Genomic DNA, 24,011 nt, shown 5'->3' on the forward strand with positions numbered 1-24,011 from the left:
TATGAACTCTGATAAAAGGGGGAAACGTTTAAAAAAGGAGGCATCCAGTCCTTTGGAGGCCTCTGTGGAGTCTTTGACAGGATCTGCTAAGAAGTGAGAGCAAGGGAAACCAGCTTTACTATTTTGATTATACATACAGGCAGTCTTAATCAACTTCATTGTTCCCTTTAAATTTTTAAAAATTCATTATTGAGCATGTATGAGTATATGTTTACATGTATGTATAGGCATATGTGTTTGCATACACCACACATGCATATGAAGTTTTTCCCCTCTAGCTTTAATTACTTCTAAGGGATAGGGATAGAGACCTGGCTGTGTCTTGATTTGACTGTCACGTGGAATTTATATAAGTGCTATTAATCTAGAAATTTGTGATCTTTCTTCTTTATTTCTATTTATGGTTTTATTCAGCAGATAATAGGAAATTTTTTAGTAAGTCAGATTAGGGGTTTTTTTTAATGGAATTATTTTAGGTGAAATGTGGAATAGCATATTTTAAATGCCTTAAAATGTTTTCTTCTTCTTCAGTATTACCCTTTTATTTTAAGGACTTTCTTTATTTTCTTCCCAGATAAAACAATAAAATTGTGGAAAATCAGTGAAAGGGACAAAAGACCAGAAGGGTATAACTTGAAAGAGGAAGATGGAAGGTATAGAGATCCTACTACAGTTACTACACTACGAGTAAGTACATAAGGAAAAAAAGTCACAAATGGTGTTTGTGTTCATATTATATAACCCAAACCCTGACCAGAGCTTGAATAGAAATAATTACAGTCTGTCTCCCCTTTCCCAGTAATTCTGTAATCAGGTAGAACATTGAATGACTTATTTAAATGTAGAAACTGACCTACATAGAGGTTTCACTTTCGCCAGGGACAGACGCAGGACTAAAACACAAGACAGTGTTTCACGTCATCAGACTCAGTCTCAGGTTTGTAATGTTAGCTATTACAAGGTCAAGTTTCAAGGTAACTTTTGTTTGGAAATCAAAAAAGTAGATATAGATAAAATCTTCTAGCTGTAGCTAAAAAAATACCAAGAATTGCATGTTATGGGTTAATTTTCTTTTTAGCCTCTTTATTTTAAACCATAAACATTTATTAGCTTGACATGTCTTTCAAGTGAAATTCGAACTAAGAACTTCAAATTATAATAGTATTGCTATCAGTGAAAGAGATATATTATCCACATTGTTCATTTTTCTTCTTCCCATTTCAACACTTGAAAGGATCAACTTCAGTTGCTTTTTGAAATTAAATCTACGTAATATTGTTCTATTTTATGTTCTCAAAAACTAAAATGAAGTTTTCTGAATCGTAATTGCTATTTGAAACTGAGCCTTATGTAATTTCTGTTTTTCATGTGTCTTATTGACAGGTGCCAGTCTTTAGGCCTATGGATCTAATGGTTGAGGCCAGTCCACGAAGAATATTTGCCAATGCTCATACATATCACATCAATTCAATTTCTATTAATAGTGATTATGAAACATACTTATCTGCAGATGATTTGCGGATTAATCTTTGGCATCTGGAAATTACAGACAGGAGTTTTAGTATCCATTTGGTTTTCTTCTTTGGTGTTTGGTGAAGAAGGCATGTTGTGCTTATACTGAATTTATTTCATCTCTCCTTCGTGAATTGATTCATTTTTGTAGTCTCTCTATATATGTATAGCACCTTATTTTTTCTTTGTACATGAGTAATGGAATACTGGAGAAAGTTATTTGCTAAACATAAAGGGCATAATGTATTGATTTAAAAATTGGATTCATGGAATTTTAAGGAATTTGTCTATTGTACTGTGGAAATACGAACTTTTTTATAATTTAGCTTTTTATTTTAGAAAATCAAATTTGTGAGGGCTGTGCATGGTACGTCATGCCTGTAATCCCAGTGGTTTAAGAGACTGAGGTAGAGAGATCACTTAAGGTTACTGTGAGCTATAATCATGCTTCTGCACGCTAGCCTAGGTGACAGAGCAACACCCTGTCTCTAAAAAAAAAAAGAAATTTTTTTTTCTTCTAATCAAATTATGGACTATTGTAATTTGAATTTTTTATTATACTCATTAAGAACAGAAAAAGAAATTCGTGCAAGTCATGATGCATGATTGGGTCAATAAAAAATATTCTATTGAAAAAATTTCTCCAGACCTCATTTTTATTGTTTATATTGTACTCCTCAAGTTCTGTGCATATACAGATGTGCGATAAACATAAGTATCTGTACACATGCATATAATACATGCATATAGAGATGTATATTTATGTATTGATGTTTTTTAAAATTCTTGGCAAATGTCAGCAGCTGTTAATGCTGTTAATATACTGTATTGTACAAATAGATACTACTTGAAAAGTTAACAGAGCTTTACATAATTCATACTCTACCAACAGTGTATAAGAGTCTGTTTCCTTATACCTTTCCCAGTCTTCTGAGGGACAGAGTTCTCTTTTGTTGTTTTTATTTGCATTTCTGTAATCATCATAGACATAAGCATCTTTTCATGTTCATCAGACATTTATATTTCTTTTTGTTCTTTTCTATTTTTTTCCCACTGGATATATTTATTTTTTTATTATTATTTTATTTTTTTGTGATGGAAACTTACTCTGTCGCCCAGGCCGGAAGTCCAGTGGCGCAATCTTGGCTCACTGCAACCTCTACCTCCTGGGCTCAGGCAATTCTTCTGCCTCAGCCTACCTAATTGTTGGGACTACAGGTATGTGCCATCATGCCTGGCTAATTTTTTTTGTATTTTTAGTAGAGACAGGGTTTTTCACCATGTTGGCTAGGCTGGCCTTGAACTCCAGACCTCATGATCCGCCCACCTTGGCCACCCAAAGTGCAGGGATTACAGGCCTGAACCACCGTACCCAGCCATATATTAATTTTTTTAAAGCACTTTGTGTTAAGTAAATTAACTCTATTGTTCGTCGTGCAGTTTTCCTTTTTCACCCTCGTAAGGGTTTTGTTTTGGAATTCTCTTACTGTTTACTGTTTATGAAGATAAATGTATCACCAATCTTTATGGCTTCTGAGACCTGTGACCCGCTTGGACAGACCTCTGTGTTCTAAAATCAGTGGTTCCCAACCTTACTAGCACTAGGGATTGGTCTCATGGAAGACAATTTTTCCACAGAATGGGGTGGTCAGGCAATGGTTTGAGGAAGAAACTTCCACCCCAGGTCAACAGGCATTAGATTCTCATAAGGAACACACAACCTAGATCCGTCGTATGTGCAGTTCACAATGGGGTTCAGCTCCTATGAGACTCTGATGCCGCTACTGATCTGACAGGAGGCTGAGCTCCAGCAGTAATGCTTGCTTGGCCGCTGCTCACCTGCTGTGCGGCCCAATTTCCAACAGACCACAGACCAGTACCAGTCTGTAGCCCAAGGGTTGGGAACCCCTGCTACAATGATTTAAAACTTGCCTATTTTATTCTGATATTGTTCATTTAGGTAGATTTTAGCACTAAATGTGTTAATCCCAGGCTGGGTGCAGTGGCTCACATCTGTAATCCTAGCACTTTGGGAGGTGGAGGCAGGCAGATTTCCTGAGCGCAGGAGTTCAGGACCACCCTGGGCAACATGGTGAAACCCCATCTCTACTAAAATACAAAAAATTAGCCTGGCGTGGTGGCATGTGCTTGTAGTCCCAGCTACTTGGGGGGCTTAAGACAGGAGAATTCCTTGAATGCAGGAGGCAAAGGTTGCAGTGAGTCGTGCCTACACGACTGCACTCCAGCCTGCGCTACAGAGCAAGACTGTCACCAAAAAAAAAAAAAAAAAAAAGTTTTAGTCCCTTTGGAATTTATACTCACAAAAAGAGGGGAATGCAATTCAGAATTAATACTTGTGCTTAGGTCTGTGAGTGGATTTTAGGTTTAAGGGATGTAGAATTATATTTGCCCTTTTTTTTCTAAGTGGAAATTCCTTAATAAAATGCTATCTAGACATTGTGGATATCAAGCCTGCCAATATGGAAGAGCTAACAGAGGTGATTACAGCAGCGGAATTCCATCCAAACAGCTGTAACACATTTGTATACAGCAGCAGTAAAGGAACTATTCGGCTCTGTGACATGAGGGCATCTGCCCTTTGTGATAGACATTCTAAATGTAAGTTTCTCTTTTCTTAAAATGATTAAAATGTAAGTTTGTTTTTCCGTAAAATGATTACATATTCTCTTTGTCTGAAGTGAGCCTCACACATGGTAAGTGTAATTACAGAGGTTTACAAGTCTTAAACGTGTGTCCAGGGCCACCTGTACCCTTGGTAATCTGCCTCCCTTCTCATGAGGCATAACAGATTTTTCCCTAGAAGCACGTAGTTAAGCTCTCTTGGAGGGCATGTCTGTTGATTGCCAAGAAATGGATTTCTTGTGGAATGTTGTTGTTCTTTGGGAACTTGTGGTTGGGCTCTCTAACCTTGTATTCAAGCAGAGCTGCTCCTTTCTTTTTCCCATTCTCCCTCATTCTTCCCTTCCTATTTTGAGCTTCCTAGGAAGAAGCTCATTCCTTCCTTCCTATTTTGAGCTTCTGAGATGAGGTTTTCTTGGCTTAAAAATAAATAAATAAATAAATAATTTTGGTTTTAAAACTTCAGGATACAATATTCTTGTCTTGTTGAATATTAACTCATGCAAATTGATACATGCCTGTTACCAAAATAATTTTACCTGGCTGCTGGAAAATAAAATCCTGGTGTGAATTTGATGGGCAAGGATGGTGTGTTTCTCATGGTGATATATAGGCAGTCAGTATATGCCAGTAAACCTGGTGCACTGAAGTCAGAAGTCCCAGGTGAGTCTGGTTCTAAATTAGTCACACGAGTCTGGAAATATACGGCATACTTGTGCATCTTCAACTTCAGTATTCAATTATCCAAAAAAGCTTTCAGGAGAATTCTAGCCAGAGAGATGTTTTTCAGTTCTTTATTAGCCTGGCATTTTATCTCACTTGTAGGGAGTTTGTGAATGGTTGTTTAGGAAATACTTTGTCCAAGCCAGAATATTGTACACTTTGCCCTTTTTGTGTTGTTTTGTTTTGTTTTTAGTGTTTGAAGAACCTGAAGATCCCAGTAACAGGTCATTTTTTTCCGAAATCATCTCCTCTATTTCGGATGTAAAATTCAGCCATAGTGGTCGATATATGATGACTAGAGACTATTTGTCAGTCAAAATTTGGGACTTAAATATGGAAAACAGGCCTGTGGAAACATACCAGGTATTTGCAGTTTTTTCTTTCAATGAGCATATACCCTGTTTACTTTGTACAGAGAAGGATTTTGTTAACTAGGTTTTAATCCGTGTATGGTGTTTGTTCACTATTAGGCCTTTTCCCTCAGAGATCTATAAGTATGTTGCTTTTCCTTATGTTAAGTGTATATATACTTACCTAGGTTGTGTCGTCTCTTGAGTTTTGCAGTTAAAGTGTGATTTTGCTACCCATTTGGTTCAGTATTGACTTTTTTTTTCCTGCCACTATGTACATTTAAAGTGAGGAAGGAAGAGCACCCTTCATTAAGTTCTGGGCAGGAAGGGGATTGGGGAAAGTGGCCAGTCCTAGTAGAGGTGCACCTGCTCAGGTTGGGGGAGTAGTTGAACTAGAGATTAAACTTGGTGTGCCAAGTCAAATGGAATGGTGTTCTGCCTTTTGGCAGATAACTGTTGTCTTCTGCTAAAGGAGAAGGGCTTGAAAGCCTTAGCAGATGGCTTTAGGAGTTGTCTATCTGATGTTGGTTGTCAGTTCTTGATTCTCTTATCAGACAGCCACTGCTGTTGATCCATGTCCACTACATCAAACAGAGAAGAGAATGAAGAAGTACACAGCCTGGAACAGGGTGAGGGCCAGCACAAACCTGTGCTAGGTCCTAGACTGCAGTGTTGAAGTCACTTTAATTCATACTTATACTTTAGTCATGTTATATATTCTCAATAAACTTGGAAGTACATTTCTCAAACTTTTAAATCCTCTCACAAACATAAACCAAGATTCTATTTGATATGTGAAATTTCAGAATACTGCACTGAAACAAAAGCCAAAAAGACAAAATACTGCTTTGCTTTCAAAGTATAGTTAACTATTGAGCAACACGGATTTCTTTGAACTGCACGGGTTCACTCATACACAGTTTTTTTTTTTTCCAGCTAATGAACATTTGAAAATACACTATTTGAGGGATGCAAATCCCTGAAATATATAGAGGGCCAAAACTTCATCTGTGAAGGGCTAACTGCAGATTTGGGTATACCTGGGGTTCTTGGATACTGAGAAATGATTTCTATTTGTGTAACTGCCAGGATTGATATATCATCTCCCAGTTACCCTCACCACCATTTCATTCCCATTGAGAATAATTGATTTGAACCTTACCTTCATACTGATGTATACTGAGAAACCCTGTAACATGCATCCTAAAATGTTGCTAAATTATGATGATCTACCTAATTTTACCTGATTTGCTACGTTTCTACGTATAATCACAGTGATTAAAAGTAATCACATTATAGGCAAATGTATTATATATAGATACAACTACTTTTATTGAATTTGTACCAGCATCTTGCTTAGTTTTGTGTGATTAAAGGGTATTTTTATCTGGTGTGTGTGTGTGTGTGTGTGTGTGTTTGTTACATGCTCCCTTTTCATGCTAACCCCACATGAATAACAATTCCTCTGTATTACAGATTTTCACCTAATGTCACAGACATGGCCTGAATCATTCCACTATATTTAAAGTTAAAATGGACACTGAAAATAAGTTTAGATCGTTTCATATAGAATAGAGAATTCTAACATTTAGAAGGCACCTACTCGTTTCTGTCATTTCTCCTTAAGTAGCTCCTTAAAAAGATGGTGAAATAGACACTTATTTTTTCCTTTTGAGTTACAGCAAATACGTTGGAACTTTTGTAATTAATAATGTTGAAATACGTCATATTTCTCAGACTACTTTTTAAATATGAGATTCATTTATAAGTAATATATGATACTATCAAATTTGTAATAATATATGCCCAGGATAACCATATATCTATAACTAGGATAAATAGGTATGCCCAGGATAACCATATAATTTATCACCAAACCAAGGCATGGGTATGCTATGCAAACATGTGCATTTATAATTGAAAAGACAAGCTTCAGTTAAATTTATGTCCAGAAAATGGTATTTAAGAAAGAAATAGGTAGCCGGGTACGGTGGCTTATACCTGTAATCCCAGCACTTTGGGAGGCTTTTGCAGGCGGATCATGAGGTCAGGAGATTTGAGACCATCCTGGCTAGCATGGTGAAACATCCGTCTCTACTAAAATACAAAAAAAATAGCTGGGCATGGTGGCGTGCACCTGTAGTCCCAGCTACTCAGGAGGCTGAGGCAGGGGAATCGCTTGAACTTGGGAGATGGAGGTTGCAGTGAGCCGAGATCACACCACTGCACTCTAGCCTGGCAACAGAATAAGACTCTGATTCAAAAAAAAAAAAATAGAAATAGGTACAGTTTCAGTGTTGCTATCAGTAGTTAATGGATTGAAAGCCAACAATAGTGATATTCAGATATTGCTGTAATGTTTTTTTATTAGCCTCTTACCTGTGTAATTTTCAAGTATTTTTTCGCCTGAATGTTTTATTCAGACTTATAAAGGACATGCATGTCACACCCAGAATGGAGTTTTCCCTCGTCATACCAGTACTAAATAAATGTGCCTCCCTGAAGGGCTTGTGTGTTTGTAAAAGGACAAAATGCCTTTATTGTTACTAAGAAGATTGAGATTAATAAGTTTAAAAGGTGTGTGTGTGTGTGTGTCTCTATATGCTTTTTTTTTTCTTTTTAAAGATATGGACTTGTTAAATAATTTTCCTAATTTCACTTCGGTATGTTTGTATTTTTTCCATAGGTGCATGAATACCTCAGAAGTAAACTCTGTTCACTGTATGAAAATGACTGCATATTTGACAAATTTGAATGTTGTTGGAATGGCTCTGACAGGTAATTGATTTTAAGTCAAACCTCTCATTCAAATGTGAACTTTATTAGAGAAAAGAAACAACTATTTCATTCTAAGTCCTAACCTCATTCGTCCCTGGGAATTCCTTGAAATAAATTTAGTAATCTTAGATACAGCACAGCAGTACTGGCAGATAAGAATTAAGCATTGTATTTTGCTAGTAAATATAAAAGTATACAAATTCTAGATAATCTAAATTATTTAAATGTCTAGAAATTTCTTTCTTTTATGAACCAGATCACATTTCTGACATGCCAACCATTAAAATGGTGAAGCTTCAGTTTGGTGGTTATTCCACCATTAAACTGTTTTAGAAGCATTCAGGTGGCAGATAATTCATTTGGATTGTTAGAGGCACCAAGTTTTCCAAATGCTACATTAACACCCCATACAAGTGGTAATGCATATGTATGTTATGTATGTATTATGTTAACCATAATATATATGGTTAAAATATTAGGAATAGTTAGCTTTGCTTTTTATCATTTCTAGTTTTGCCATAGTGTGATTCCTTTTTAGTGAAATGTTACCATTTTTTAAAGTAAGTCCTACTTTGAGTCTTTTAGTTGTCTGTTTGCCACTGTGTTCCAGTAGAACAGAAAGTAGTAAAAGAAAACATGATTTTGGAATTAAACTTAAAGTAATTAGAGATACTGTATTTAACAACAGCTTTATCACAGAGCTTAATATGATTCAGGTTTCATGCTGTTACATGTTACAGAAGATAACAGAACTTACAGAATGTTTTCTTAAATCTGGCTTTTGAAATTACCTGATTTTGGCATGAGGACTAGTAAACCTAGAGCTCTATTGGTAGCAAACATTGCCTTTAAGCGTACTACTAAACCTGAGGCATCAGGAAGAGAGAAGGAAAGGGAAGAAGGGAAAAAAGATTAAGAAATGCGAAGAGAGCTCCTGAACTAGGATGTGACGCACTGCTACCACTAGGTCTTCCTTGTATTGTTGAAGCAGATAATTAGCGATTGTATGTTCTGTCATCAGAAGGAAATTATTTATTTTCCTTAATATTAAAATTATTTTTAAATTATTTCAAACTTAGAGAACATTTGTTAGAATAACAAAGAACTCTTCATTTGGCCTTTACCCAGGTTCCCCTGTTGCTGTTTGCTGTATCACATGGTTTATTCTCCCTTTATTTATAGCTATGTTTGTCCACAGGTGCACGCACATGTGCTCACACACACACAACTTGTGTGCCAGATGTGATGCTCATTACCCTGAATTCTTGAATGAGTATTTCCTGACAAAAACCCTTTTCCACATAGTGACAGTGTAGCATCCAAAGCAGCGCTCACAGTGATGCGGTACTGCCATCTAATCCACAGACCGATTGAAGCTCACAAGTTACTATAACTGTGTCCTTTATGGTACAGAAGAGTCAGTCTAGCTCGGTATCCAATCCAGAGTTTGGTTGTCATCTTTTGTTAGTCTCCTTTATTCTGAAAGAGTTCCTCAGTCTCCTTATCTTTCGTGACCTCGGCATTTTGAAGAACATAGGCTGGTTATTTTATAGAATGTTTCCTTGTGATTAGATTCGGGCTGTACATTTTTGGCAAGAATGCCACAGAAACACTGGCCTAATTGATACCTTTTTAAAGTTTCAAATAGCCACAGAGTAGGTGTCCTAATCCATTAAAACTTCACAAACTCAAATGATACAGGGATGTCAATCTAAATTACATAAACCGTTTTCAAAGAAATTGTTTTATTGTCTTCAGGGGTTGGTTAAAATTGTTGTCAAGTGTCCTTTTGGAATTGACATTGCTAAATAGATAATCATTTGTACTTTGAACAATTCCCCAGTGTCCGGCAATCCTTGTTTACAGTAATAATTTGAACTGTGTGGCAAGCAGTGGTTGCAGCAGACCGTTTCCAAATTATTAAGAGCTTCGGACTTAACAAAGTTTTGTTTGCAAGGATGCATAGTAAATGTTGAGCAGTAATGGGTGGCAAGTAGAACTGATAAGGAAGTGTCTTGGGCAGTTTAAAAACTTTGCCTCCCCTTTAAACTGATACTTCTACAAATATTTGCTTAAAATATTTTTAGTGGTAAAAGTAAAATGAGGCCAGGCATGGTGGCTCACACCTGTAATGCCAGCACTTTGGGAGGCTGAGGCAGGTGGATCATGGGGTCAAGAGATCAAGACCATCCTGGCCAACATGGTGAAACCCTGTCTCTACTGAAAATACAAAAATTAGTTAGGCATGGTGGCACGCTTCTATAGTCCCAGCTACTCAAGAGGCTGAGGCAGGAGAATTGCTTGAACCCGGGAGGTGGAGGTTGCAGTGAGCCAAGATTGTGCCATTGCACTCCAGACTGGGCAAAGGAACAAGACTCCATCTCCAAAAAAAAAAACAAAAACAAAAACAAACTCTTGTTCTGCTTGTTTGATTGAGTGTTCTGTCTACTTTCACAGTGTTGTCATGACTGGATCTTACAATAATTTCTTCAGAATGTTTGACAGAAACACAAAGCGAGACATAACCCTAGAAGCATCGCGGGAAAACAATAAGCCTCGCACGGTTCTGAAACCCCGCAAAGTCTGTGCAAGCGGCAAGCGAAAGAAAGATGAAATAAGTGTTGACAGCTTAGACTTCAATAAGAAAATCCTTCACACAGCCTGGCACCCCAAGGAAAATATCATTGCTGTAGCTACTACAAACAATCTGTATATATTTCAAGACAAAGTGAATTAGGGTTGGCATTCCTAGCAGAAGAACCCACTTCCTGCTTAGTTGAGATAGTTGAATCTAGCATTCGTTCCTATAAGAGAGAGGTCCATTGTGGCACCCCTTTCCAGTGTTTGACAGTGTGCCATTCGACAACACATTGTTATAGCTACATGGAGAAAGCTCTGTGGATTCATCACTGGTGTTCTCCATGTCTGCTAGCCATTTAGGTAAGGGTAGGGCACTTTTAATTTAAATGACTTCTTGCACCATCTTGCCTAATGGACTAGATTGGACTGTATCAACATTGATTTACTCCACTTTTTATGCCTTCCATTGTGATGACGTCAAACACAGTGAAAGCCTTCAGTCATGCTATGGGATTTAATTGTGTATCCTCATTACTGTATCATTTGTGGGGTACACCCCTTCCCCCTTTTTTTAAATTAAATACAGCTCATTCTTACTGTGGCTTGTAGCATTCCTCCTCTTCTGGCCTCCTGGACTCCTCCCCTTCATCTCTCTTACCCTTGCCCCTCCACCCGGTCTTGGTGGTGGTATATTTAAAAAAGAAAGAATGAAAGCACACAAAATGAGTCAGTTTGGGGTCAGTGGTATAAAGGGGGTATATGTTGCGAACAAATGTTTTAATAACAGTTGGCTGTAATCACTCCTCGCCGTGTCTGGCACTGAAAATAAGGGGAAAAAAACCTACTACTGAATAAAAGTGACAAAGAATGGAGAATCTGGTTTTCTTTTTCTTTTTAACCTACCTCTTAAAGCCAATATTTTGTGTCATACCTTTAGGCACAGTGAAACAAAATGGGTTTTCATTGTTTTATTGGTATTTTTGTTAATTATTTTTAACAAGTGTTCTTTTACATGCAGAAGGAGAGGTATTGGTTATGTATGAACATATTTTGAATATATATTGGTTTTATTAAGAATTTCACAATCTATAAATGATACTAGAGTTTTTTTCTTTTTACCGTTGTCATGACGGTATTGGATACGTTTTATCTCTACTTAACTCGATATCTGTTAATGAAATTGTTGTAAATGGGAACCAAATTTGTAGAACTTAATTTCTAAATACTTTCTACAGTGCTTAATTTCATTTTTGCCTTACTAAATACTAAGTCAAAGACTTATAAAACATTTTTAACAAAAGTTTTTTTGTCATTCATAGAGCAGAAAACTAACATCAAGTGACACTGCACTACTTTTTTTTTTTTTTTTTTTTTTTACTGCTATCAGAATGAAATTTTCTTTTCTATAAATATTTTTCTTCTATTTTTGGTTTTCCAAAGCTATATTAAAGACAAATTTTTAAAGGTACAGCGTTCAAAAAGTGCTTAATGAACTCCAACAGCTGCCTCAAATAAACATCTGGTCATCTGTATATGAGTACATTTTCCCTAAGTGGTGATACCTTATCCAAAGATGAAGAGTGCTCCTATTTTTAATAGGTAGAATGTACCTTTGTCAGTCTTGCAGAAGCTTTAATGGAGAAGAAATGGACTTTATTTTTGAAAGGTGAATTGAACAGGCATTTATATTATTAAAGAATGGTAGTCTTATTTTGGTTGAACGTAATATAACAACCTTGAATTTCAGAGGACTCTTGAGTGCTTCTATGTCCACTACTTACTGTTCTATTATTCAATAATGAAAAAGAATTAAATGAGTCTATCGTGATTCCCTCTACACTACTACAAATATTATGTCTTGTAAGTTAACATTTTTAGCACACAGAAGAAATTTTATGTAATAAAATTACTGTATCTTTTGGACTTAACAAATTTGGATTTGTATTTGAACACATTGATTCTATGTCTGATAATTCTTAATGGCACTTTTACTAATTTATTGGGGGATCTTGGGTACATTCTTAATTTGTGTTATTTATTCTTCACACTTGACTTGCAAGTGGGATATTCCCCTGTCAGAAGTGTCACTGTCAGAACAGTGATACCCTTCCTGTGTTCTGACTGGACAGCTTTCCAGATTTTTTTTTGGGAGATTTTCCTACAACTTGGTTGTGTGTCTTGAGATAACACCACCAAACAGCTCTCAGAAATTCTTTTTTGATTGATCGGTAGCTATGATGATTCTCCTCCATGACACTAAGGATTAGTTTATATATTTAAGAGAAATTATTGCTAAAATTAAAATGCCTCTATCAAGGAATGCTATTATAAATTATTGTTAACATTCTCAAGTATTAATTTTTTAATTTCATTGGTGTAGCAAACTATAAGCCCAGCCACTCATTTTACATGGCCATGGTTAATCTTTTTATTAATAAAAATTATACTTAGAATAAACTTAGTCTTGTCAAGTTGCTTGTATTTCCTATTCTCTTGCCATTAATACACGTGCACATATTCCATCCCTTCTCTTAACCTTTTAGAAAAGATTGTGGTAGGAAAGGACCTTCATTCTATTAACCACTTTTTATCTCTAGTTAGTGGCTGGGCAGTAAGAAGAATTAGTTTATAAATCTGTCTAAATACATGTTTAACCATTAACTGCTGGATGGTAAGCTTATGTGCAGCCCTCTGTCTCTTGGAATTTAAAAAACAATGCATCTATGCAATTTTTTCGTTTCAAAATGAGAATTTTTTAAACCTTAAATGTGAGTTATTAAGCTAGAGAGAGGAAAGCAGGTTCAGTGTGTGACTATTTTTTGAGTAAGGTGTTTATTAGGAAATTGTGCACATATGAAAACTATGCATACTGATAAAGAATTTTTATCTTTTTTCTACTACACATAAATTCAAATGGAAATAGTATTATGTATTTCCAGAAGAATAAAACCAGTGCCTTGCAAATGATGGGAAAGATAGGTGTATGCTGGGTAATCAAGAATCAAGTCAGTTTACTTGTGCATTTGAAAGCACCTCTATTTTAGTATCTTATTTATCTGTTCCAATGGCGATAGTTTAAGCTCCGTGTGTACGTCTTAGCGTGGTTAAAAAGGGGGCTTTCTGCACCTCTTCCCCTCCAAAAAAAGCCTTGGGAAATGACCCTCCTTTTTGTAATGATGCACGAGATCAGAACATTACAACTCTTAATCAAATGCTTAGCGTTACTATGGAATCTTGAGGTGTTCTCAAGATGGCGGAGATATTTTTGTAATCGAGTTTGTCTCAACATTTTAGGCACAGTGGTATTAGACTGTAACCTTTTACCTCTGTATTAGAATTAAGAAACACCACTTTACAGGCTTAAAGTTAAGTCTCTCTCTAGCTCAGTGCTTATCGAAGAGAAGGCACTACAACGCTTAATTTCCTCTAAAAGGAATTCAGCAAAAACTGCCATAAGGGGAAAAGCTAATATTTTGTGTTTTTTTCAAATGTTCTACTCATGCTCCTTTGTAATCTGAATAGCAACACGTTCTTTGAGGACTTTCCCATTAGGGGGCAGTGGTGGGGAGCGGTGGCTCATGCCTGTAATCCCAGCACTTTGGGAGGCTGAGGTGGGAGGATCACTTGAGACCAGCCTGGGCGACAAAGCAAGACCCCATCTCGACAAATAATAGATGTATCTTAAGAAATATATTTTAAGAAACCACTAGGGGGCGATCGTTAAATCTTGAACAGCAATGGTGAGGTATTTTTGAGAATTAAACGGGAGTCTCTGTACAAGAAGGGCTTCATTTATTAAAAACAAAATCAGGGCCCAAATACAGCACATTGTGTGCCCCAAACCACTGTTCTATGACCCTTGAGTAAATATTTGAGAACCTAGTGGAGGGGGGACACAAATGCCCACTGTGATGTCATTACTTACATTGTACTACAATAAAGTAACACAATATAAGTAGTACAAGTCATGACATCACAGTGGGCATTTGGTTATGGCCAGCTAATTTTTGTATTTTGCAAGTATCTTATTGAGTAGGTTGCATCAATGTTCATGAAGGATATTGATCTACAATTTTTTATATATTTTAATGTGACTGTCCGATGCTGATCTCATTAAATGAATTTTCCTCTCCTGTATTACTGAAGAATGTGGACAAAATTGGTGTAACTTCTTCCTTCAGTGTTTGGTAGAATTCACTAGTGATAAATTATTAAATATTCTATCAAAGGTCACATTACTGAGTCACTATAAGGAGAACGTTTGTCCCTTTTCAGAAATGAAATGTATTCCTGCTCTATTCACTAAGTTGCCCAGCATGGTTAACAGAATGAAGCGTCATAATTAGAGTTCGTCAAAAACCATTTTGCTTTCTTAAGAGTATCTTTGAAAACGTTAATTTCTTAGCCTAAATCTGTATCAAAGTTTTGCTGCCCAACACTTAACTTAGCAATCCCTACAAAGATTGACTGAGCAGGTAGTGTAGTTGTCAAGTAACAGCAAAATGGTTAGGATGTGCTGGAGTGCCACACTAGGGACCCTGTGAGTTAAAGAAAATATAAAATGATTTTTCGAGACAGGGTTTTAAACTCTTGTCACCCGGGCTGCAATGAGGTGACCTGATCATGGCTCACGCAGCCTTAACCTCTTGGGCCCAATCAGTCCTCTCATCTCGGCATCCCAAGTAGCTGGGGCTACAGGCACCTGCCACCACACCCAGCTAACTTTTTAAAAGTTTTTGTAGATGTTGTCCAGGCTGAACTGCTGAGCTCAAGTGATCCTCCCAAGTCCACTTCCAAAATGTGGGGATCTGGTAACCATTTGAGTTTGTACCTCCTCTTTGGCTTTAAAATTAAGACCAAACCAGGCAAAACTACTCATAATGGGTATGGTATTATGGAGTCAATGCTCAAAATAAAACATCTTGCAGACCCCTCACATCGTTTTTTTTCTTTTCTTTCTTTCTTTCTTTTTTTTTTTTTTTTTTTGAGACAGTCTTACTCATCACCCAGGCTGGAGTGCAGTGGTGTGATCACAGTTCACTGCCACCTTAACCCTGAGCTCAGGTGATCCTCCCACCTCAGCCTACCGGGTAGCTAGGACTGCAGGCATTTACCACCACACCCTTTTGTATTTTTTGTAGAGATGGGGTTTCACCGTGTCACCCAGGCTGGTCTCAAACACCAGTGCACTCCAGCCTGGGTGACAGAACGAAACTGTCTCAAATAATAAAATAACAAAAAGTAAAATTTTTATTACTCAAGTTTATTACCTTATCAAAATCATAATAATAAATAATAGTATTTATATCCAGAAGCTATTGCCACAATCAAGTAATAGAAGTATAACGATATCTAAAATGAGAAAAGTGGGGCCGGGCGTGGTGGCTCACACCTGTAATCCCAGCACTTTGGGAGGCCGAGGCACGTGGATCACAAAGTCAGGAGTTTGAGACCAGCCTGACAAACATGTGGAAACCCCGTCTTAAAAAAAGCGGGTGGATCACTTGACGTCAGGAGTTCAAGACCACCCTGGCCAACATGGTGAGACCCCCCCCATCTTTATTACTAAAAATACAGAAAAGCTGGGCGTGGTAGTACACACCTGTAATCCCAGCTACTCAGGAGGCTGAGGCATCAGAATCACTTGAACCTGGGAGGCGGAGGTTGCAGTGAGATGGGATCCTGCCACTGCACTCCAGCATGGGTGACAGTGAGGGGAAAAAAAAGATCAACTAAAAAATGGGTAGTAGTGGTAAAGGTGGAAGAAGGGGAATTATACTAATTTCATTACCGTTCCTTGCTGGGCATTAAAAGAAACTAAGGAAAAGGATTAGGAGGATTATATAAATATATATAAAGGTAACTGAACAAAAATTAAAATCTCAGGTGAACACAACTAAGCACCAATAGTGACAGTAAAAACCTAAACAATTATCTTGAGATTGAACTGAGGACAAAATTATGACCATGTTAGTGAAACAGAGATAGTTATGAACATCTGCATCAACTATAAGGAATGAAAATACAAGAAAGAAACATACTAGGAGTAGGAGATACAAATTTAACTCTTGAAATCCAGGACATATAAAGGGGTGAAAATAATCAACTGTATGAAAACTTAAATGACATTAGGTGTTCCAACAGACACAACAAACCTGATTTTGTGAACACAAAGTATACTTTCTTTTCAAATACAGCCTTAGCCTGGAAGGCTAAGGCTGCAGTGAGCCGTGATTGCACCACTTCACTCCAGCCTGGGTGACAGAGTGAGACCTTGTCTCAATAAAATAAAATAGGATATGATTAATAAAAACTTTTTTGAATGTTTAAAACCTTTAAAAGGAGTTCCTAAAAGGAAAACAGAACAAAGTGGGATCTCATAGTCTGGGAAAACAATTCTATAAATATGTCAATAATCCCTCAATCTATTAATCGAGTTCATTTCTGACCAAAATCTTAAAAAAGAATTTGCAAAGGGATTTGACAAATCAATCCTTTTTTAAAAAAAACCTTTTAGCATTGAATTTTTCAAATATATTTTAAAAACTAGAGGAATAATGTACCACCTTGCTTCAGTAATTACCAGCATATGGTCAATCTTGGACAAGTTCATTTTTAAGTTTATCTGAAGCGTAATTAGTCATTAACATCTGAAAAAGACAAATAATGACAAAGTTTAATAGTTAGCTAACAGAGGTATTGTAGATAGCCCTGAAACAGAGTCACATTTTTGTGAGCATTCAGAGAGTAACAACGGTGCAATTTCAAATCAGGGTAGACAGGATGGCTTAAAATTAGTATTATTGGGTCAATGGGCTACAAAACTGGGAATAATTGAAGTTTAATAATTTACAGCTGAAATATGAAGAATAAATTTCAGATGGATTAGAGCTCTAAATGTAAATTTAAGCCTCTAAGAGAATTAGAAAAAGTTAAAGGGGAATTATAGATTCATAATCTTGGTGTTAAGGTCTCCCCAAGCCATGCAAGAATGATAAATCTGATTACATGAAAACCTTAAGCTTCTATAGAGTGGAAAAAAAAAAAAAAAAGACAAGTTACAGACAGAGAAACATATCACTCATAAACCAGGCCAAGGAGACTGGACAAACACGAAACGTATATCGCTCATAAATCAGGCCAAGGAGACTGGAGATGTGAAGTAGGAGGTATGTTTTGGAAAATACTTTATTTAATGTTACCCACGTACAGGATAAACGGCTTCCCACGTCATGTCCCAGAAATCGATTAGGGGATGGGATTTGGGTGATTACTTTCATTTGTTTTCCTGATATTTTCTCTTGTTTCTTTTCTTTCTCTCTTCTGTTTTCCTGAATTTTTTTTTTCTTTCTTTTCTTTCACTCTCTTTTCTACAATGATGCTGTGTTTGTAATTGACGTTTTAAATTCTGTAACGATTACATATGGGGGCGGCCCTCCCTTGTTTCCTGAATGGAGTGTTGATGTTTCAGCGGCTTTGAGTTTACTCGTGGAGGCACCTAGGTTTGGGGCTTCCTTTGTGTCCCCAAGACACCTATTGCAGAAGTGAGTCCTAAGAGGTAGAAAACAGATGCATGCGCAGAACTGGGTGAAGCAGTGTGGAGCCCGTGTGACAGGAGGCTCGGGCGCTAACACATAAGCGGAATTCCTCATTCCGCTTCTCCTCATCCTCTCTCCCAGTGCCACCCGCATCACTCATCCCATCCGGTCATTCCAAGTCACACGCAAGAGTTCGTTCCCCGCGCGCGCGTCAGCCTAAGTCCCGCGTCTCCACTTCCGGGGCCCGCAGGGGAACGCCCTTGCCCCGCCCGGTCGCTTGTTGTGTTGTCATCACGTGGCGTGGGCGGGCCCTGACGTCAAGGGGAGGGGAGGGACGGCGCAAGCGCAGAAAAGGGGGCGGGGGACTCGGCTTGTTGTGTTGCTGCCTGAGAGCCCGAGACAGTCCTGCAGCTGCCGCAGCCCTGCCAGCCGCCTGACAATGTCCCACCTAGTCGAGCCGCCGCCGCCCCTGCACAACAACAACAACAACAACTGCGAGGAAAGTGACCAGTCTCTGCCCCCGCCGGCCGGCCTCAACAGTAAGTGTGGGGCCGAGGGCTTGGTGAAGGGGATGGGGGAGGAGGAGCCGCCCCAGCCGCCGCCACCGGCGCGGCGCGGGAGGCGGGAGGAGAAGGCAGCCCATTGGCCCAGGCCTAGGATGTCCGGTGACTGACAGCTCCTGTCACCTGTCAGGAGGAGGGGCGTCTGCCTTCCTTCGGGCCTCTCGGTGCCCTCTGAGGTCTTGGGTCCTGGGCCTTTTGGGTTCGCGGTCCGGGATCGGCGTGGGTGGCGCGGATCTCCCCGGTGTGGAGGGTCCCCAGCAGCGGAGCCGGGTGGGGCGGGGCGGGGGCGGGCCTGGGCGGCGGGGAGGCCGGGTGGGAGGAGCGGGCCGCGGAGGGTACGTGGGCCGGGATGGGACGTGCGGCTGGGACGCCGGGGGATGGACGCGCAAGAGCGGGGTGGGGCGGGCGGCGGCCGCGGGACGTGTCAAGGATCAGGTGTGCGGGGTCCGGGAGCCGGCAGCGTCTGGCGGGCGCGGGAGCCCCCAGCGAGCATTCCTTTGTTGCCACATGTTCGTCAGGAAAATTCATTTACTGTTCTAGGGGTGGCTTCAGTCACGTGTGGGGTGAGAGGCTGTGGCTTGCTTTTCCTTTTCCTTTTTTTTTTTTTTTATATATTTCTCGAAGTTGCCCAAGTAATTTTTTTTTAAGCAATGGGGTTCTGTGCCCAGTAAACCTGAGAGCTGCCTCCTGAACCACCCAGGACTGCACACGTCAGGGAGTCTGGGGCCGTGCATTTAAAGAAATGGAATTAAAAACGCAGTCGGGCAGTTGAAAGTCAACAGGCAGGGCTGATGGACTACCCAGGCGAGGGGCTTTGCTTAACATTCCGCTGCTTACACGTGTGGTCCTCAGATTTTTCTAAGGCGTTGTGAGAGCCAGGAGCCTTCTTGGAAGGGTTCTTGCCTAACCTTTCTGTAATTCATCTCTTGGGAAAGAGGTAGTGGGGGCAGTGAGGATGTGGCCAGACTGTCTTTTCAAAACGACTTGGATGCTTAAAGGTCGTGTAGTATCTTTCGTAAGAGGGAAGTGCTTCCAGTGTGGCCTGAAGATTATTATTCCAGGGAAGACAGTTGCAGCCCTCACCAGGTAGGGATGGAATTTGGATGTTCTAAGATGGATGCTGCTTCTCCAGGTTTTGATGGGTTAGCTCCCAAGACCTTTAAGTGTCCTATATTCCAGAATGTAAGATGGTTATATTATTTCCCGCAGCAAATTAGGATGAATGTATGTGTCTTTAAACATTAATTGTATCGCATATTCATATGCAATTTTAAGTTATTTGCCCGTGTTTAGCATACTCTCTTGGATTTTAGAATGGGAAGAAACTTCCAGTAGAGAAACAGGTCTTGATTAAGGGGCCTTGTCCAAGTTCACAACCAGCTGGGAGCAAAGCTGAGGTTCTGACATTCAGCCTGTCCAGTGCCTTTTTTTTTTTTTTTTTTTTTTTTTGAGATGGAGTCTGGTTCTGTCACCTAATAGCTGCGTTTTCTCAGCTCACTGCAACCTCCGCCTTCTGGATTCAGGGATTCTCTTGCCTCAGCCTCCCGAGTAGCTGGGACTACAGGTGCCCGCCACCCACCTGGCTAATTTTTGTACTTTTAGTAGAGACGAAATTTCGCCATTTTGGCCAAGCTGGTCTCAAACTCCTGACCTCATGTGATCCACCCGCCTGGGCTTCCTCAAGTGCCGGGATTACAGGCACAGCCAATGCACCCTGCCTCTTTTCAGGACTTCTTTTCAGTGGTCCAGAACCAGGCCTCTTTTCAGTGGTCTTGCTGGTGTATGTGTCTTATTTTGTCAGTGTTGTTATTCTACCTGATGCACAAAGGTGACCCACCTTTCTGTCTCTTGGTAATATTCTGTTTAATTGTGCAATTTTCTTATGAGTGAAGATACTTGGTAGGTGTACATGATTTCACTAAACGCAAAGGGATTTTCATCTTCCTTTGACCCCTTTAACAACAACACAAAGGGATAAGCCAGGCAGGGCGCGGTGGCTCACACCTGTCATCCCAGCACTTTGGTAGGCCGAATTGGGTGGTTCACTTGAGGTCAGGAGTTCGATACCAGCCTGCCAACAAGTTGAGAGACCAACCCCCCCCCCCCCCCCCCCCCCCCGCTACTGAAAATACAAAAATTAGCCTGGCATAGTGGCAGGCGCCTGTAATCCCGGCTACTCGGAGGCTGAGGCAGGAGAATCGTTTGAACCCGGGAGACAGAGGTTGCAGTGATCTGAGATTGTGCCACTGCACTCCAGCCCTGGTAACAGAGCAAGACTCTGTCTGAATGAAAAAAGAAAAAAAAAGGGGGGCGGGGGGAGTTGAGCCATATGTCATTGTTTGTCTTGGTGTCTTACAGACCTATGACAAGTTTGATATCTTTGACCAATTTGTTCCTGCTTGGTTGACATTGGCTCTTACAGAGGTGGAATTACACTCAGGCTGCATGGGATATCAAAGTGTTGCTTTGGGAAATCTGCTGGATAGCATTTTATGTGGGTTAGGGTGAGCTTCCTGAAAAGCTTTTAGATAATGCCATGTTTAATTACTCCCCTCTTGCCTCTTACTCTGTTCGTTTTTTTTTAGCTCATTACACAACACTGGACTGAACAAAACAAGAAGCCTCATTGATTCCTTGAAGTGATTTTTGGGTACTGGGCAAAACAACTTAGGCATCTAGTACTGTCCAAATTGCTGATAAGTTGAAGTACTTTGTTGGGTAAAGTTGCACAACTGAAAAACAGGGGATGAAATGTTCAGATTATCTTGGGTTTGGGATTTTATCTTTGGTTCAGGGGTCAAAGCAGAGTTTCAATAGCAAATTATTGAAATATTTGAATAGTGAAGTATTTCTGTGATTTTTTTTTTTAAGTTTACCGCTGTGAAGAGACTGTTCACTTTCATTACAAATTACAGGGCAGATACCCAAACTCTTGCCAAGTCAAAAGGATGTTGTCCAGTTTGTTTTGTTGTTAAGAATTTTTAGCTGTTTAAAAAAAAAGAAACAATTCTTAACTATTAACTTCCTTAAGAATATTTGAATAAGGTTCAATGAGTAAGGAAAATCAAAGTAGTAGTATAATTCTTGTTGAGACGTATAGCCTTTTTTTCTTTCCTTGTTTTTATTTATTTTTATTTCTGAGATAGAGTCTTGCTCTGTCACCCAGGCTGGAGTACAGTGATGCAGTCATAGCTGATTGCAGCTTCCACCACCTGGGCTCAAGTGATCCTTTTGCCTCCGCCTCCCAAGTAGCTAGGAGTACAGGTGCACGCTCCCACACCCAGCTAATTATTTTATTTCTTGTAGAGATGGAGTTTCACTTTGTTGGCCAGGCTGGTCACTGGCTAACCTATTTTTTGTAGAGATAGAGTTTTGCCTTGTTGCCCAGGCTGGTCACAAATTTTTTTTCTTTTTTTAAGTAAATCTTCAACCATGATGTGTTTGCTTTCCTGTTATCAGGAGTGCTCTTAAGGCCTTCATGAAGTGTCACTGCCTCATAATAATGTTTTGAATACCTTTGTAACCTGTGTGTAAATACTTATACAAAAAGACAACTTTTTTTTTTAGAAGAATGTCAGTGACTCTTGTTGGCCTGGTCTGGATTTCAGCATCAGATTGGCCTGGTCTGGATTTCAGCATCAGATTGGCCTGGTCTGGATTTCAGCATCAGATTGGCCTGGTCTGGATTCCTTTCAATAATGAATGAAAGGCTTTGAGGAAAGAATGTAAATATAATGAAATATGGAAAGAGTTCCATGTGGACCTTGAAAAGTTACGGGGGAAATTGAGGAGAAATACTCTTCATTTTCTCCTCCCCGTGTCCCAAAGCTCCTCTCCTCCCCTTATTGCAAGAGAATTGAACTAGTGATTATAAAACTGTAAAGATGATGTAACATACATTAATGAATGTAATCACAATTATTAAACCACCTTTCACAATCTGTTACATTAAGAGAATGGAGAAGCACTCACAGAGGTTTCTCTGAGTCTCTTAGTCATTCCCAAAAACCCAAACCAGAAAGTATTGCATGTCATTGCATATTTTGTACAAATTGGCATAAGGAACAGCTCTTACTTCCTTTGTAAAGTCTGAATCATAGAGAAGCTTCCAGCTTTTAGTTTTCAAGCTTGATTGTTAGGAAGAGAATTCACTCTGTGGTTTTCTACTTTGTATTGCTTGGACGGCACAAACCTCTTATCTAGCATTGCTTCCTTTCCAAGTAAAACTGGACTTTGTGAGGGTTGGTAGAGTTAAAACACTAAGAAATTTTGAGTCTGTAAATCAGGAACGAATCAGGTGATGGGAAAAAAGACGTGTTGTTCATCTGTTGAGGAAGACAGATTTGCTCTTTTGTGTGTTACTCAAAAGATTAATATGTAGCCTGTTAATGCCTATGCATATAACTTTCTCTGCAGCATCTACGTATTTCCATAGATGATATTTTTGAAAGAAAATTACTGAGTTAAAGGAAATTACCCTTTTAAGGCTCTTAATACCTATTGTCTAATTATTCTACAGAATGTTCACTGAAGCGCTGCTTGTAATAATAAAGTATTAGAAACAGCCGTCTGAGTAGTGGTTAACCATTGCCATTTAGAGAATGGTGAAAGTACCGTATATCCTTATAAAAGATGAGATGCGGCGCAGTTGTTCAGAAGAATTAATGTCATTGTGTATTGATAGGGAAGACATCTGAAAAACGACTTACAGATTATGTAAATATGTGTGTCTGGTACACTTTCATTTCTTTATAAAAACAAAAGCGAAAACAGACCTATATTTCATTGAAAAAAAAAAAAAACAACTCTGAAGATCTCCATGTGAAACTCAAAAGTGACTCCTTTGGGTGTAGGAATGGGAGGTCAGGAGAAATGGTTATTGTAAATTTTATGTACTGATTGTTTACATTTTCTAGGAACACATTTTTGCAGTAAGGAATGGTTTTTATATGATGCAGAATGTAATTATAGTAGCTAAAACTTTCTTAGGGAGCTTTCTTATTGTTCTGCGTGCTTTATTCATTTAATCCTCCTAACAAAGTCTTTGAGGTACATACAGTTATCTGTTTTATAGATGGGAAAACTGAGGCTGTAAGTACCCTGTGCAAGGGTGACAGCTGTGACTGAGAGTGGGAGCCTGGCTTCAGTCTCTGCCCCTGACCACAGTAGACCAGTATATGGCAAGTACAAATTGCCTGCCTTAAGTAGAAATGCTTTCAGCTATGCCACAGCGTGTGGAGGCCACAGCAGAGATCACTTTTGCTAAGCGTTTCTAGGTATGTCTCTTTGTTCAGGTTTCTAACGTATATTTTAGATTATGATTGCTT

The 24,011-nt window shown here is 39.0% G+C and overlaps 2 protein-coding genes and 1 long non-coding RNA gene across 8 annotated transcripts in view; all 3 read left to right on the plus strand.

Annotated features, from left to right (window-relative positions):
- The window catches only part of PPP2R2A (protein phosphatase 2 regulatory subunit Balpha), a 78,305-nt gene extending 65,265 nt beyond the window's left edge, over positions 1-13,040 (plus strand). For all 5 annotated transcript variants that reach the window (XM_017540381.1, XM_017540383.1, XM_037742665.1 and 2 more), the window contains 6 exons: positions 575-687; positions 1,384-1,561; positions 3,967-4,131; positions 5,069-5,238; positions 7,912-8,003; positions 10,461-13,040. In XM_017540381.1, the coding sequence (XP_017395870.1) occupies positions 575-687; positions 1,384-1,561; positions 3,967-4,131; positions 5,069-5,238; positions 7,912-8,003; positions 10,461-10,740 (998 nt within the window). In that variant the 3' untranslated portion in view covers positions 10,741-13,040. The remainder of the gene's footprint in view (positions 1-574; positions 688-1,383; positions 1,562-3,966; positions 4,132-5,068; positions 5,239-7,911; positions 8,004-10,460) is intronic.
- A 4,895-nt stretch (positions 13,041-17,935) lies between these two features.
- BNIP3L (BCL2 interacting protein 3 like) overlaps positions 17,936-24,011 on the plus strand; it is a 26,084-nt gene continuing 20,008 nt past the window's right edge. Inside the window, exon 1 of one of the 2 annotated variants that reach the window (XM_017540384.2) lies at positions 17,936-18,660. In XM_017540384.2, coding sequence (XP_017395873.1) covers positions 18,561-18,660 — 100 coding nt within the window. In that variant the 5' untranslated portion in view covers positions 17,936-18,560. Of the gene's footprint in view, positions 18,661-19,302; positions 19,771-24,011 lie in introns of those variants that run through there. The other variant, XM_037742667.1, reaches the window with a different exon arrangement.
- LOC108312457 lies at positions 22,000-24,005 on the plus strand. The gene is made up of 3 exons (XR_001828641.2): positions 22,000-22,270; positions 22,355-23,400; positions 23,759-24,005. It is a non-coding gene; the product is annotated as an uncharacterized LOC108312457 (long non-coding RNA).

The sequence above is a fragment of the Cebus imitator genome, unplaced genomic scaffold (assembly GCF_001604975.1).
Source record: "Cebus imitator isolate Cc_AM_T3 unplaced genomic scaffold, Cebus_imitator-1.0 Scaffold125, whole genome shotgun sequence".
NCBI classification, from domain to species: domain Eukaryota; kingdom Metazoa; phylum Chordata; class Mammalia; order Primates; family Cebidae; genus Cebus; species Cebus imitator.